Source organism: Labrus bergylta, chromosome 9 (assembly GCF_963930695.1).
Source record: "Labrus bergylta chromosome 9, fLabBer1.1, whole genome shotgun sequence".
Classification (NCBI taxonomy): Eukaryota; Metazoa; Chordata; class Actinopteri; order Labriformes; family Labridae; genus Labrus; species Labrus bergylta.
The window spans coordinates 10148670-10166493 of NC_089203.1; the positions used below are offsets into that span (position 1 = coordinate 10148670).

Here is a 17824-nt window from a genome sequence, read left to right on the forward strand (position 1 = left end):
GGCCTACCTGGAGTCATCAAAGCTAGTACGGGAGGCAGAGCATTGTAATACAATGCTCCCCACCCTTAGACAATCTATCATTTTAGGCCCAGGAGGCAGACACCCTTCTGTTTGTAAGAGTAGACTTAAAATGTTTGTGTTTGGTGAAGCTCATAGTGAGGGCTGGATCTATAGTTATGCTGCTATAGGCCCTGACTGCCAAGGCAAAGGGGGATTGATATACCAAGCACCTGCCTACTTCTCCTTTTAATTCTTTTTTTATTAAAGATAGAAAAAATAAACGTTAGCAGAGCCTATCGAAATAAATGTAGACATTTTATGTTTAATGGACTATTCCAACCTGAGCTTCCTGTAGCGCACACATCTCCTTCAAATGTGTGCCATGTTAGATGAGGTAGCATGTCATGTCTCCATAGAGAGACATGACATGCTACATCAGTTATACAGCGGCTTCACTCTGGCCCACTTCAGCAGTATGAACCAAACAAAAAAGAAACTGCTTTTCTTGTGATTTACTTGCGATGAATGGGAGTTAAGTTTGCCGAAATAAGAACAGCATGATGCAGATTTGTGAAGGGTAAATAAGTAAGCTTTGTCAGGTCGGTCCTCAAGGACATAAAGCGCATAAATAAACAACAACAGAAAAACCCAAGGCATACCAAGTTAACATAAGAAATGGTTGTTGAAGCGTGCTATATTCCAGCGTGAATGGGCGGTTAGATTAAACTGAAAATAGGTCAAGGGCTTAACCCATAACCATAAGGGTCAACCGTTTTTTCAAGATGAGTCTTGTTTCTTAATGGATGTGGATAACAGTGAGGTTGTATTATGACGACTTGCTGTTCCAGACTGAGTCGTGAGAAGAAGCTGTGTTACAGAAACTGATATCACAGTCTCGCCATCACAATGACCTGGATAGCATCCCAACATTCCCAAATATGATCCAACGTTGAACAAAGTGAATTAATAAGAACCAACCTTTGTCATAGCCTGACATGCTATCTTTGAGCAGGCAGCTGAGCTGGTGACCATTGAGATGCAGGAAGCGTAGCTGGTCACGTAGGGTGGTTTCCTCAAAAACACCAGGGATGACGTGACCCACGTTGTTTTGAGATATGGGAAGGCCGAGTCCAAGGGCAAGGGTCGCCGTCAGGTCCACCTGCTCCACCACTCCAGGCGTCTCCATTCCACCTGGTACCACAGGGCAAAAACACACGAGCCAAGCAATAAATATCTATCTGTAATACACAGACGGGGAATAATGGCACACTAATACATAGTAATAAATTCTGTTGTTGGAACGTTGGATGCTGTGAGATTCCTCTGCTTATACGATAAGAATCTAAAGAAATACTTCCAGTATACTCATCAAGATACATTGGATAAAGTTGCTACTTCTCCTAAAGTCATCTAACACAAACAGACTTGGTCCTCACCGGGACTTGAACCAGTGTCCCCCCAGTTCCCAACCAAAGTCCCTGCAGACTGATCTAATGCTGCTGCTGCTGCTTAAAATAATTCACCACTTGCAATCCCATTAGCTAGTATCTCACTGCCACTGCTTTCTTAATCCCTTCATCACAGCCAAACAATGAACAGGGAGTGTGCTGAAACATGAAGAACCTTTCTCCACACTCGGCTTGATTGAACTGCATTAGTGACATTTTATTCATAGATTAAAATCAGGCCAATGTTTAATCTTAATTCTGAAGTAGAAAACGTGAATTAAGGTGTCAAAAGCATTTCAAACTGCTTTGTTTCCTACTCTTGTATTCAAGCTTGAGGGTTTGATCGTCAAGAGAAAAACAACTCAAACATTAACCGAAGATGAATACATGTATAACTCAATGACGATGCCAAATATGCTATTTTCACTTTCCCTAGAATTCAAACAGTGGGAGTTATTCTCCAAAATGTCTGTCAAAGTGGCCGTTTGAGAAACTTTAAAACCCTTTTATAGCCAAATCGTCTGTTTATTTTTAAAATGTAAAATAGTTCTCACAAATCTGAGAAAGTAAGACAACTGCATTCTTCTGACTGGCACAACTCTCCTAAGCTTATTCTGTGACAAAAGCAAGAGAGTTAGAAATATCATAACAAGGACATAGATTTCTAGCAAGATTTTGCTTTTGATGCCCATAATAACTTAATATAATTCCATAAATCTACTAAGAACATACGGCTCATTTGAATGTGTCACTGAACATTACCTGACTAATAAGTGTTAAAGCTATGGTTTGAGGTGTAGTACTGATGCTAGTGAGTAAAGGTGCTAAACTCCTGAAACTGAATACAGCAGGTCCACAATGTTGGCGAAACCAAGAATTCACTAGTAGCAACTCAGTTAAATAGAAAAAGTTTCAATAACATAGACTGTCTTAAAGGCTTAATATGCAATTTCACACTTAAATGTAATATAAATCAAGTATATCCTCTGAAAATAACTCTGAGTAATGACTGTCTACAATGGGTGTAACACCCAAGTCCCACTGTCTGTGATGTTTTCAGAGTTTTCAGAGTCCTATCTTCAGTTTGTTTACATTGCTGGGGCGGCTGGCTCATCCCCTCACGTATAAAAGTTGTTTAATTGAGGGACTAGGGAAAAGAAGAATAACATACTGTACTCACTGATTAACTAGATCACGGTCATGCGTTATAACTGCGTGTGTTCACTTCCGTCCAACAAAGAGAAAACCTTCAATCAAATCCTCAACTCTAATCATCGTACCTTTTCTTTTGAAGGCTGGACTTATGAGCACAAGGGGCGTATTGACTTCTGGCTCTGAAGAGCCTCCGTGGCTGCCGGTCTCAGACATGCCATGGTCTCCACACAGCACCAGCAGGTAGGGCAGGGATCCGTCTGCCTCCTGAGAGAAGCAAACATCAGGTTAATGGACTCCCCCTATGTGCTTATCACCCTGAAGCTCTGAGTGAATGATTCATTCTTCACACCAAAAAGGCGAAAAATACATTTATGACTTTTAAAAGGAACTATGACATCACTTCCCGTCACGGTTTCACTGCAACTCCTTTGGTATCTTTTCTCTGAGATTCGTTTTTTACACTAGGCTCACAGGATCCAGAAAATGAAAATGAATTCAACAAGGAGTCTCTAAGACTTGTGGCATAGGGTGCTGGTTTAAAAGCACAACTACAATGACAACAAGACAAAGGCACAAACTTCCCCCAGCCTCAGTGCTCTGAAAACAATTCACAGAAGAAGGCTGTTTTTAACATTTCTATGATGGAATAGTTTTAATAACGTCTTTTTTTGCTTTCATTCATTCCTTTTTTTTTCTTCTTCTTGAATTTTTGTGTGTCCCACCAAAGAGCACATTAACCACACTTTGTTTGAACTTCCGAGCACTCCAGTCAAGACTCTTGTTTTCTTTGCCTCAACAATCCACAACACCGTTCAATCAGAATCCAAATCAGGTCAATTGCCAAGTAGGTTTACACATACGAGAGATACGTCTTGGTGTTATGATGCAAAAACAAAGAACAAAGAGAGTAGATAACGAAGAAAGAAAAACTAACGAGACAGAGCTCATCATTGTGGGGCGGCTGTGGCTCAGTTTGTATAGTCGGTCGTCTCTCAGCAGGAAGGTTGGGGGATTCGATCCCCAGCTCCTGCAGCTACATGTCCAATGTGTCCTTGGGCAAGACACTTAACACCAAGTTGCTCCCTCTGCTTCGTTTGTGGCGTATGAATGTGTGTGATGGGATTAGTTACTTCTAATGGACACTTAAAATAGAAACCTCTGCCATCAGTGTGTGAATGTGTAAGTGTGACCTAGGGTGGAAAAGCACTTAAGGTCGACACAATTTTAAGTGCACGTCTCAGGTTTCTGGAGATCTACAGGTCATGGAGAGAAAACCCCTAAACTGTTTGCATGACTGAGGGTAAGGATGTTATCAAATATGACCCTGCTTTATCTGAACAGGCTAGGTCATCACATAACTGTAACTAGCATTGTTCTGCTATTTGAATAAATGTTCATTCTTCATCAATCACCTCTGCTGACTCAAGTTGGCAAAAAAAGAAAATGAAGTCTGAAAATCTCAACCAAAAACATGTGGATGCAAAATGGTACCCACGGAAAGATTAAGAGAACAAAAGGCACCTTTGAAATGAGAGCGCTGTGAATCTTCTTGAGGATGTCATCCATCTCGAGCAGTTTAGGCTGGATGAGGGAACTGTGGGGTCCGCTGATATGACCGATGTGGTCAAGGCCTAGGTAGTGAAGGATCAAAATGTCCCAGTCATCTCTTTTAAGGGTGCCATCCAAGTGACGGGTCACATTGTTGTCAACCTGCGAGGAGACATTACACATAAAAGATATATGTTGATTAATATAGAGTATGTCAACCGATAGCATCCATTGTCAAAAAAATTCAAATTTGGGCCCCTATAGGAAATAAATAGTGAGTTGATCTATTTCCCTCAGCCTCACATCTGTTATCATTATAGAAGAAGAAGATATATGAGGGGAAATTCAGTTTTACACTCTGTTATTGAACATGCTACACACACTAAGGCTGAAATACACACACACACACACACACACACACACACACACACACGCACAAACAGGATCGTGCCTTGCTCAAGGGCACCTCGGCAGTGCTGCTCAGGAAGTGAACCTCTCCAGCTTCCAGACCAATTTCCAGGCTTGGTCCACACAGAGACTTGAGCCGGTGACCCTCTATAGTTCCCGACCCAAGTCTCTGCAGACTAAGCTACTGCCGTCCCCCTTTTTTTTTTTAATGATAAATATGAAAGTGAATTTTAGAACTGCTCAACTTCAACCTGTTTTATTAACATAATCAGTCCTCCCTGCTTCATCATCATTACAGATGTGTTAGGTGGGGTTGTTTCTGTTTGTATAAATCCAATGAAGAAATCGTGAAACAGACTGGAGATTATAACACCGTTTAATCGGCCGAGGTCAGACAACTTCATCAAACAAGCATGCTTCCAAATCACTTGACTGACAAAGTGCTGACAAAGTAACAGTGTTCACAGTGCTGCTTATATTCTGTCAAAAAGGTGCAACCCACAAATTCCTTTCCATTTGGGTACATCACCATAAAACAATAAAGATGACATGACACTGATTTGTATACGTAACAACTGTAGACTCTCTGTCTAGCAAACAGTTGCTGACAACATATGCTTGGCTCCTATCCAAACATAGATCTGCTACTACTTAGGTGCTTCACTCATATAAGTTACAGCTTCAGACACCTAAAAGTAGGAGTGTTAACAGGTGGTAGGCAGACTTGATTAATACATTTCACGAAGTTACAAGATTAATGAATTTCATGAAAATTCGTACTAACAGTTCACCCTTTTTTATTTAATCTTTTTTTTTTTTTGTCTTTAAGGGAGAAAAAGTTTTAATTTTCCTAATAGGCGCTCACCATCACCTTCTACCAGAGTATGGTCCCTGTCTTGTACCTATAAGACTTCAAAATCATTTTATCATTGTTCGAATAACATAAAAATGTTTTAAGAGTGGTTGGAAATTACAGGTACAACTCATAGACCATAAACTCTCTTACAGGGGTCCAAAACCTTATTTCTAATACTTTATTTTGAAAGAAATTAGGATGAAAAGAACTCCTGCGTATTTAACCGACTAAACAGAACAGGTGGTAAACCCTATATTATTTAATTGATTGTTGGCTTTTAGGGAGAAACCCAATCCATGTTCTGCCTTTTCTTTTCTTTTTTATGGTGAGTCACAGCACATCTAAAACAAAATCAAAAACATTCCATACAGTCAAACCAAAATCTAATACTTATATATCACATCCCTCTTTTTTTTTATAGTTATTACCAAGAACTAAAATAATTCCTCAAATTTGCATGTTAGAATGTTTCCTCTGTCGTGGAAGTCTCAGGGTACTCCAAAAATAAATAAAATAAAATAAAATAAAATAACAAACAAAAACACTTGCTAACTACAAATGAAAAAAATCTTACCTATTGCGCAAAAAGAAATACAATTCTAACCTTCCTGTCTACCCAATAAACAGGAGAAAAGTGTTTTATTAAACAAAAAAATAAAATAATGAAATAATGAAGTAATGAAGCCCCAATACTTCCATGGCAAAGGGCGTGGTATTCTCTTCCACTGTCCGGGTTAACTTTACATCTTCATCATCCTATTTTGGTGATGTAAGAGTTTGAGGTGCAGGGTATCCTTGTTCAGTCCACATTATTGATGTATGAATCAGAGTTAGAGTCCGAAAGGGAGATTGATTCAGAACTGTCTGGGTGGGGATCCCTGGGCACCGTCACCGGCGGGCAGTAGAAGGCCACGTTCCTAACAGGATTTTGAACCATAGTTAAATTAGTAACTGAGTTGACAGATCTTAAAATCAATGCACGAAAAATAGGAAAACAACAACACATGATAACAGAAACTATTATCATGATCGTAAAAAGGGGTACAGCAATACTCAAAAGCCAGGCAGTTAAAGGATTATTTTTGAACATATCAAAGAAATTTTCCAAAGGTTTTAAGTTATTATATCCTCCACTACCTTTTGCATCCCGATTTACTTTGGTAATTCCTTCCTGAATTTGGCGAATATTATTAATGGCCTTTGTCAAATTGCCAAGGCCTTCGGATCTTGATGGAAGATAAGTACAACATCCTTCGCCAACAATAGCACATACGCCCCCTTGTGCCGCCGTTATGGCGTCTAAGGCTTTCCGATTATCGATCACAAATTGTCTAATTAAGGCAATTTCACTTCCCAATGCCTGAAGTCCCTTAAGTGTCTCATTTGCCACCAAAGCTATATCGTGTCGTGTAAGTGCGATGAGATAATGGTTAGCGTACTGCAATTCAGTGTTCCAAAAAATAGTTTTAAACACTAATTGAGAATGCGTGAAGATTTGATAATCAGGATTCAATTCATAATATCGTTTTGCTAAGTCAGCAGGATCTGTATTTTTAAGATGGACATACCCTGATACGTCTGTTAAATCTCGTCGCGATCGTTGGAGACCTGTTTGAGTAGGTAAATATTCCACAGGTTCTACCAGGTATACTAAATCATTTAGCATACATAATCCACAGTTTCCTCTAAACATTGGAGGAAGGCTAGTCCATACATTTTGTCCACAACACCAATAAAAACCTGGGATGATGGAAATTCCCAAGCTTAATAGCTGGGTATAGTCTCCTACACGATCAATCACAAAACGACATTGTCTAGAATGTAAGTAACCCATATTCTGTTGTTCGTGCAACTCTAATGTTTGTCCAGTGATGCAAACATCAAAGACAGCGGAGGAATTTATTGTGGCTGACAATCTGGTGGGTTTAGTTGATAAATCAATAGGAACTTGTACGATATGTTTCTTGTAAAAATACGGACAGCCCATTAAGGAAGGATAATGCTGTGGTACGTGTAAGGTTGTAGCATGTATCTCAGAAACATTAGTCATAGCCCCTTGGTTAACAGATATTTTAGAATAGATCACATATTGAGTCATTTTATGAAAAATGCCATCAACCTTTTGCACTAATTTATTTGTCTTTCCTATGTGGAAATCTTTAGGACGTATTATAGGTCTAACTGATAAAAGCCATTGTGAAGTTAAACCAAAAATAGGATGTGTTTGAATAACAAACTGATAAGCTAATATGCACAAAGATGGTAGACCCTTTTGTCCTAGAAGAGGTGTTGCTACTGTGGGAAACAGTTCTTGTGTAGATTGTGGGATAAGTGAACATGCGTAGCAAGATTTTTGAGTCAATTTCCGAACTTTACTTGTCATTGATTGATACCATAAATTGGATGCGAACGGGTGATTGGTTGTCAAGGTCATATCAAGATTGTGAAAAACACGATCACTGTCATTTTCCTCAACTTTCAATCGTTGTTCAACATTGCCAGGTTGTGGTGTGGGCCAATTGGAAGGTGGAACAGTTTGTTGTTCGTCTGTCGACGGATTGAATTTAGCTTTGTCTGAAACCCAATATGGTGCACAACTTCCCTGCCAAAATGCCGGAATATAGGTATACAGTTTCTCTCCACAAAGCCAAATTATTTGGTCAATCGCTGGAACTGGCCATTGATTGAACAAATAAAAGTGCGTAGCGCAGTTTCGTGTAAAGCCCATATTGTGGTAGGTTTTGAATGTCACAGATTTTACACAAACTAAAGGAGGTATCTTTTGTGTAGCTTTTATCACGACTGGTTGAAAGTCTGAGTATGCTTGTTTATCATATTGAACAAAGAAGTTTGGAGTAAGCTTTGCCCAAAATTCGTTACAATATTTGGTTGTTGCTCGTTCTTGTAGATCTCCTATTTTATCTTCTTCTACAAGTTGTTTGAATTTCAAATATGCCTCACGGACATCGCTGTCAGAAACGGTAGAAAGAATGCCTTGCACAATTTTTTGAATCAAATGGTTTTTGAAAGTCAATCCGGTCCTGTCGCTCAGCTTGGAATCGTGCAATGATAGCATCAAAATCACAAAAGAGTCTCTTAGCTACAGGATCTACATCCTGACCTGTTTTCAGTACGGTAAAGATCTTTTTAAATTCACTCATAATACATTCTCTGATGTATTTCATTTGTTCCCTGATAATGAGATCTTTGTCACCACAGTATCTTCTTTCTATAGATTCAAAGACCTTTCTGCCATTCTTTAACCATGCAATAATACATTGCATTCTCCAGGCTTTCATTTCATTTGACACCATCTGTTTAAATGGAAACACAATCGTAGGAGTGACATTCCGAGTAAAGACATCTTTCTTTGGACCTGTGTCAGTCAATGCAGAGTATGCAAACAGCCAGTCATAAATGTCATCATCCTCAGCTTGACATGCGGCAACAGCTCTGTGTGTGATATCTGATCTGTCATGTCCTGAAGTCTTTGCATGTTGTTCATCTGTACCACTACGACAACTATTCTGTATGTCATCTGGATGAGTTTGCAACATTGTAAAGTCAATGTGTTTGGTAATTCTATGCTTCTTTTTATCCTTAGTATGTATGTTACCAGGCCATTGAGAACTCATCAAATCCCAAGCTTCGAATACAGACAACATGTAGTCTTTATCCCACAGTGGATCACACACTGAAGTGTTCTCAATCAAGTAACCACGTACTAGATCCAGTTTCCGTTTATCAAAACTGCCTTCTATGGGATAACGATTATCAGTCCATGCAGCCAAAGAGCTCAGATATGGTTCTACATAATAAAAACCTATTTTGCTCTGGATCCACTCCCTCGGAGTCATGCCACTAACAGGTTTATCTGGTAGCAAAGTTAAATGCGGATTGGTTTTCAACAAGGCCTTCATGGCTTTCCGTTCCTTTCTTGGCAAATCAAGTTCAGATTTATTTTTGATAACAGTTTGATTGCATGTTGAGGTTTTACTATTTTCATTGCCCATGATGGTATGATTCACTTAAATTTGGATTTATTTAGATAGGTCTGTATGGAATATGATTAAGCAAGTTTTACGTGTCACATTTTGTCTAGTTTTTTTTTTTTTTTAAATGTTTTAATTTTTTAAATCTTAAATTTATTATCTTTGTTATGTACCGGTACTTTAATTTAATTAAATAACAATGTTAGTAGTTGCATGCATTCACAACAAATTAATATATATAACGTGCACTTGTATAAATTGTGCTATAATATCAGTCTGTAGAAAAAAGATAATAATTTGGTTTTGACAATTTGTAATTTTAATTTAGTTTTCTGGACAGTATGAAAAACAAAATTGCAATTGCTCGAGACTTTTAAACGAAGACAAGACAAGACAGTTGACCAGCAACACATATTAGGCCTACGTCAGTCATTTTATCCATTTCCTTTATTAATTAGCCAACACTACGACCCTGAAAAGATCCGCCTGCAATCTTTTTGATTCAGTTCGCAAGTTGCTATAAATGACTCTCTTTATTCCATATTCTTCCATATATTTCTGTATCGATACTTTTTCCATAAAATCCTTTTTCCATAAAAATCATCAGCTGCTATCACTCTCTAATTAATTGATACAATTTTACAAAGGGTTTCTACGCATTTTTATTCTGCAAGCCTACCCCTACAGCTAAGTATTAGCTGCGCTAGTCCCCTGATTTATAAATAAATTTAACACCAAGGTTTTAAAACATGCAAACCTTTGCAGCACTGCCAGTGTCCACACTGCAGATTATTCTATGTTCCTCATAGAAATTTTCACAACATCACATAGATATTCCATCACCCAATGTCAGAACAAGTCGTATCAGAAAGTCGTCTAATGAGTGTGTTAGTAATACCATGTATAACATAGACAACATAACAATGACATAAGCAGTTTTATACTTCATATAGTCCAGAAATGTAACACTTTGAATGAAAATCAAATGCAGTGTACATATATATGTCCAATCTTAATATGAAATAAATCAATAATTATAGAAACAGCTCCCAACAGGTCTTTTAACAGAGAAACAATACTTCCTCCAGGTAAGCAGAAAGATGATTTGCTTACCTGGATCTGAAGTGATCACTGTCGACTGTTCGTTGACGCCACTGTTAGGTGGGGTTGTTTCTGTTTGTATAAATCCAATGAAGAAATCGTGAAACAGACTGGAGATTATAACACCGTTTAATCGGCCGAGGTCAGACAACTTCATCAAACAAGCATGCTTCCAAATCACTTGACTGACAAAGTGCTGACAAAGTAACAGTGTTCACAGTGCTGCTTATATTCTGTCAAAAAGGTGCAACCCACAAATTCCTTTCCATTTGGGTACATCACCATAAAACAATAAAGATGACATGACACTGATTTGTATACGTAACAACTGTAGACTCTCTGTCTAGCAAACAGTTGCTGACAACATATGCTTGGCTCCTATCCAAACATAGATCTGCTACTACTTAGGTGCTTCACTCATATAAGTTACAGCTTCAGACACCTAAAAGTAGGAGTGTTAACAGGTGGTAGGCAGACTTGATTAATACATTTCACGAAGTTACAAGATTAATGAATTTCATGAAAATTCGTACTAACAAGATGCTAATGTCAATATTAGACTGATCAGTCTGTTAACATACTAAGTTGTTACTTCTAACACGACACATGACCTTTGCCATTATTGCTGACATTGTAGCTATAAATCTATCATCTATCTCTGTTTGGCCCGAGCCGTCTCTTTCTTTCTGCATCTCCCTCTATCCCTCTTTCAAAGCCCAACACAGTTTCAGCAGATGGCTGTTCAACATGAGACAGGAAGTATGGGGAGAGAAAGCAGGGGATGACATGCACCAAATAGCCTCAGGACCGGGAGTTGAACCTGCGACCAGTGCGACGAGGACTCTAGCCTCTGCAAACGGGCTGCCTGTTGTACTGACTCAGCTAAACTCAGCGCCCCAAATAAATCCATTTTAATGTTAAACCACACTATATGTTTTTGTTAAAGGTTCAACCTTTAAGCTCGTACAGACAATAAGGTTACATGATTTTGTTTTATAATTCTTCATGTATAATTTTCAAGGTAAGTACCATATCAGCCATCAGGTGCTGGCTACAGTTCATTATTGATCAGCAGAAAAACACAGGTACATCACTTCTATCTTTTATAATCGCAGCGTGTGATTCACACATACCTCAGTGTAATCAGAAACAAAGAAGGACGTTGTGCCATCATACTCCATGAAGTGTTTGGGAAAGAGGCGCACCCAGGTATCATCTCCGTAGAACACCATTCTCTTCCCTGCCGTCTTTGCCTGCCAAATGAGGTTGTCTTCCAGCAGCGCAGGAGAATTTAGGTTCATTACGACGTCAATGAAGCCAGGGATGCTGCCAGTGGTAAGAGCCTGCGGAGTTACATGCTTTTGTCAGTGTTACTGGAATGATAATTGTGTTCAGTGGTGTTAAACAACCTTAGTTTTGTCACATCACTTCAGTGAAGCGAGAGTAATGCAGTACAATTTTACAGTAAGAATAACGGCACACCTGAACTACCAAAAACACTTTTTGTGAACATGACGTGTTCTTCATATATTGTGACTGCTAGATGTCTCCAGTCTTTCACTGAACTAATACAACCATGCCCTATGTTCCTTGGCCTTAAGATGTTAGCATTTCCATGATATCTCTTTGTTTATTGTTATTTCAGATAGTGTAGTTTTCATATTTCATTTACAGAAAAGAAGTTAACTAAATTGGATTCTCGTGCAGGAGAAAGATTAGGCAAACTCATTTCACAAATCCCAAACCTATTTTTCTGAGTGTGTGATGCTTAAGAGCTACAGTATCCACAGTTCAGTTTCTAACCTCTTCACAGAATTTAATGTAGGACAGCACCGGTCTTCATTAGACTTTAAAGCAGCAGAGGAACAGAGGCTATTTTGGAAGTTAGGGGCAAACCTGGTGCACTGTACTAAGGCCTTGTTTTAATACATTAAAGTACACATGAGGTTGCAGATGGAGGCTGAAAACACTGCATAGAGTCAGAAGAGAGAGAGTGGGGAACGACCATAGACGGAGGTTGCTGCTTGGGAATGACGTGCAGGTAAGGAGCCACGGGTCAGATTCAAACCCAGGCCTCCTGATTGGAGGACTGTAGTCTCCCTACATGGGGCGCATGAACTAACCACTAGTCTACCGGTTGCCCCAGCATCAACATGTTAATTGTGATTAATGATTAAGGTCTGAAATGAATGCATTCATTTTTTTTAATCACGCTTAATCTCATGCTATTTTGTCCCTTTAGGCTCACCGTAGATAAGCCTCCTCAGTGTCTCCCTGTAGTCACAGTGGTAAAAGAAGGACACTTTTGCATTTCTGAATGTCTCATTTCACTTTAAAAAAAAAAACTCTTAGACAGCTCAGCTGAAGAGTCCAAAGTAATATCCACCTGATGACATCAAACATTGACCTTTGTTAGAGTTCCTTTGAGCTGTTTGACTTTAGTTTCCTTTTCTCGTGGTTAAGTTAGTGTCGTAACCTTCGATAAAGGCCTTTTTTCAAAATAAAAGCAGGGTTGAATTGAAACAGCAAGTCAAGTACTCTGTTTGATACAGTACAACAAATCTAAATAGAAGCCTTACAATTTTTATTTTAAAATGCAAAACACTGGAATTTCAAACAATGCGATTAAAAATGTGATTAATGGCGATAAAGTAATTAAATTTAGCGATTATTCATATAATTATCGCTATAATAATTAATAAATTGAATCATTTGACAGCCCTAATTTATTTATAAAACCAAAAGGCCACTGATCTTTCTTTTAACTGGAAACAAATATTAAAACCTCAAGATTTTACCTATTAATGCTGTTTAGCTCCCAGTCATTAATCAAGCATCACAGATTATCCCCCCGATGAGACATCATACAGTCTTCATCCCTTTCCCACTTTTTCAAATGTGTCTTTTTCTATTGGTCAACATTAGAAGCAGCTACTCAGTTCAGGCAACCTGTGAATATTTCTGAAAATCTTTCAAATTCAGTTTTATTCAAGTGGTAAACTTAGTAATGTAGTTTAACATGATTTCAAGATGCACAGTCAGAGCATCCACAGACATGCAGGAGTCAGCCAGTGGGTCCTTTGTAATGGAGTGTTTGTAATGGAGTGTTTGTATGACATTCGCAGCTTTTATAAGAACAGAAAATTGAACCATTTGCTCTAATCATGTGTGTGTAAATGAATAGCTGTGCTAGAGATCCTGATTGAGGTTACCTGGCTGTGTCCTATCAGTTAATTGGGTGCATTGCAGTGATACTGAGCAGTATATGGAAGTTGGCTTGTACCTCCCCCTACAGGTGTGTGACAGAACCTAATGGTGGTGATGGGAGATGATCACATATACAGTATGCTTCTTGAATCGTCTTCTGTGGTTCAGGTTCAAAGAACTAAAAACATTCTTAAAGGGATACTTCACCCATTTGCATTAAGCTAATTAGAAAATTAGAAACCTGCTAGTATTTGTGAATGGTCCTGCATCCCACCCTCATTTTCCCCTGAGATGGGAAATCTTTGTATTTAATTCTGAAAAGGAGCTTCCGATGACGCAAAAATCTTCATATATATATATATACTCTTAGCCTGGTTGTGCCACACTAGCTGGTGGCTGATTCTGAAAGCTGTTTGTAAACTGCCATTAAATGAAAAAAGAAGAAAGTGTTAGTGCCAGATGTGGGTGAAACAGCTGTGGTGCTGCTCAGAGACCTAACATGTGCGAGTGCCTCAGCTACAGGGCTGATAAATGGAGATGTGCATCAAGCCTGAAAATCAAGCGTTTATTGTTCTTCACAGCTCAGGAAATACTACATTTTATTTCTTCTCTCCTCCATAAACTGCGCTGAAACCCTTTCTGACTACATCATTAAGTTTCCATTTTAAAGTTCTCGCTTTCTGATTTCCTTAAACAAATCAAACAATAAATAATGTAAATCTTCCAAGACGGCTAACGTCCAGATCTGGGTTAGGGTAAAGGGCACTAGTCCCCCCTATCTCTGTTACCACTGCATCATTCTCTAAATCCCTGGATTAGGGAGGAACATCTGTCCCTTTTTCAATCACCCTAAGCTTTATCCCGACATCCCTTCTCCTCATCATCACTGACCTCGCTCCAACTCTTACCATCAAAATAATGTGAACGACGTTGACTTGAATGATTTTGGCCAAATTCTAATGTGCAGATTAAGAAGTTATGAAAGTTGAAAGCTTAGTTAGACTCTGAATATGATGTTTTCTGTGCCATGATGCCGACACGTGTAGGAACTGATTGTTTTCTGGTATTAAAATGATAAAGAGAGTATGTTCTCACCTGCACCTCATGAAAAGTGCCCTGAGAAATATTCAGTGTTGATTGATTGATGAATGATTATTGATTGATTATTGATTGATGAATGATTATTGATTGATTGATTATTGATTGATGAATGATTATTGATTGATGAATGATTATTGATTGATTATTGATTGATGAATGATTATTGATTGATTGATTGATTGCTTGAGTGATTGATTGATGAATGATTATTGATTGATTATTGATTGATGAATGATTATTGATTGATTATTGATGAATGATTATTGATTGATGAATGATTATTGATTGATTAATTGATTATTGATGAATGATTATTGATTGATTGATTGATTGATTGATTATTGATTGATTGATTGATTGATTGATTGATTGATTGATTGATTATTGATTGATTGATTGATTGATTGATTGATTGATTGATTATTGATTGATTGTCTTACATCCCAGCAGCTTCACTTACACCATAAAAAGTTAAGGACAAGATACAAAGATACAAAACATTTGACACAACTTTCAAAACACCAAACTAATATTCAGAGGCCTTCCGCACACTTTTATCTGGGATTCAGCTCCATGTTCGATTTGAGTCTTGACTGGTGAACAAAAGAGTGCTCTAGTCTGGCCTTATTCAATGTGGGACCCTGTTTCTCAGGTTTGATGGTAACAGTTTAAATTCACTGTTCAGGGCGTGGTTATTGCCGGAGACAATGCTGTTCGTCAGCCTTCACATGTTTCAATAGGCCGTCGTAGAGTCTCTGAAGTGGTTGGACTACAATCAGTGAGCAGAGTTTTAATTGGTGGAGCACTGACTGACCTGACATAAGGAGTGTGAAAATCCTCATCTGGATTTATTTGTCAAAAAAACAAAACACCTCCATTACAACACAACGCAGTTTGAAAGCAAACTATATTAACTGGACATAACACTGTGTTTTTTTAAAGGTTCCCTGACACCCTCATTCAAGTCATAGGATACTTGCCTTCACTTAAAAACAAAAGCCAACTAGATATTCACAAGAAAGATGAACGTGTCCGTGAGACAGAGAAGAGGAGTCATACATGTCTGAACACCTGGACCACTGCATTCTTGTCTCAATGACTGGACGAGAACACGATTCATCACAGACTGTTTTGTTTAGGATGAAATTATACTCAAACAACTTCTGCATCAAAATAAAACATAGAGATCTTAACTTCACGGCTATGTATTCATCACACTGCCTCACCTGCCAAATAGACACATGGATTAGAGAGGGACTCATTTAAAACACAACATTATGATAACTGAGTATTGCAGTGACAGCTTACCTTTATCCTGGGCATGGTGACTGTTGGAGGTCTCGCTTTAGCCACGAAGCTGAGAGATGAGCCTCTTTCCACCATATGTCTGGTGTAGGGCATGTATCTGCGACCATCGGGGCCAAACACAAAGTCCTCACGCAGGGCATCGATCAACATGACGACCACCCTCTTAAAGAGAGGCTGGGGGAGGCGGGAGGAGTTGGGGGTGCTTCCTGAAATGAGAGCAATTATAATGACTTTTTTTTTCTTTTCTTTTTTAAATCAGGCTGCAGTCAACAATGCAGGACTACAGATTAGTAAGAGTGAAAGTGAGAGACAGACGTGAGCTCACCTGTCAGCGGCTCTGCAGGAAGGTCTGACAGCTTGTTCTTGGAGGAGACTGAAGACTTCACAGGTACAGGGAAAAACCCCCGCAGAAACAGGGCGATTCCGATTCCTTCGCATATCAAAATAAACGAGGCAAAAACGGACGATCGTACTTTCATGTTGCTGCTTGACGGACTCTGTTAAAGAATGACTTCGTAACTCCGTGTTCAGGCGATCGAGCTGCAGCTTTTCTACAAGAGCTTACCAAAACAAAGAGCTGCCATCACTGTCTCATTATCAGCTACACGCAGGGCCAGATACGATTATTAAAAAAGTCACGAATTACACAAACTTCACGTGTGGTTTTGAATGTGTTGTCCTCATTTTTGTATATATTCACAAAAGAACACGACCCGATGTAGCCATTCAACTGACTTCCGCGTTGATAGCTTGGAAGTACGGGTCTGACGTTGAGTCAAATTAGAGCGATTCGCTTTTTTTTTTTTTTTGGTTGGTGTGTTGTTTGACTCAGCTGTGGTAGATTAAGTGTAGAAAACAATGCAAATATCAACCATGATGTCTCCTTACGTATCATTTATTGTACTGAAAGAAACAAAATTAGTCTCTGGAGTCGTTTTGTTGTATCTACAGGTTTCAAGGAAAGATGAAAAATGCACAGCATAATTGCATTTTTTTATTCAAATAATCAAATAGGCAATACAAGATATGCTTTATTTAAAGATGGCAACATGATGACAAGGCTTTGAAATCAGAAACTAAAGTATGGTGAGTATAGACCTGACAGACACTAATCTGTTGTGAGCAGTTGGAGACATCAGTGGACTTTGTACTTTGCTTTATTCATTTTTTTCTTATGAATGGAGTTAACAGGTAATAAGGTGGTACTGGCAATAGTAACAGTCTTGATACAACCACATATGGGACGAACGACGTTTTCTTCTGTTCAAGGTTTGATTAGGAAAATGACAGCCTTGACACTTTAAATATCAGCAAATTACTTCATATGTATTTACCATGTTTCCTCAAACCTCCATATCGCATACACTAGTTTTCAGGGTTTTATTTAACTGCTTCATCAACCAAGTTAGGACTGAACACTTCTTATCTTGTCTGATGAGCAAAATCAGCTGATAAATTGACCAATTTTCATATTAACCAGTAATTCAGTAGTTTCACTGATGAGTAACTTCTCAGTATTCAACTGAACTACAACCACCATACCATCTGTTCTGTATACAGACACATTAAGGGATTTAAAATATCTAAATGATTTATAAATAATAATAATATGATCATAAAATAACACTCCAGTCTGCTGTTCTCAAATCTGTAGTATATTCAAACAGACCTTGATTTATAACATGACGTTTTGAGACTTC

The 17824-nt window shown here is 38.5% G+C and overlaps 1 protein-coding gene across 1 annotated transcript in view; it reads right to left on the reverse strand.

The window, feature by feature from the left end:
* Positions 1–16873, reverse strand: part of pigg (phosphatidylinositol glycan anchor biosynthesis class G (EMM blood group)) — a 34640-nt gene extending 17767 nt beyond the window's left edge. The window contains exons 1-6 of the mRNA XM_065958700.1: positions 16450–16873; positions 16125–16330; positions 11642–11851; positions 4125–4313; positions 2729–2867; positions 979–1191 (exon numbers count right to left, since the gene is read on the reverse strand). Coding sequence (XP_065814772.1) covers positions 979–1191; positions 2729–2867; positions 4125–4313; positions 11642–11851; positions 16125–16330; positions 16450–16603 — 1111 coding nt within the window. The 5' untranslated portion in view covers positions 16604–16873. The remainder of the gene's footprint in view (positions 1–978; positions 1192–2728; positions 2868–4124; positions 4314–11641; positions 11852–16124; positions 16331–16449) is intronic.
* Between the last annotated feature and the right edge of the window lie 951 nt (positions 16874–17824).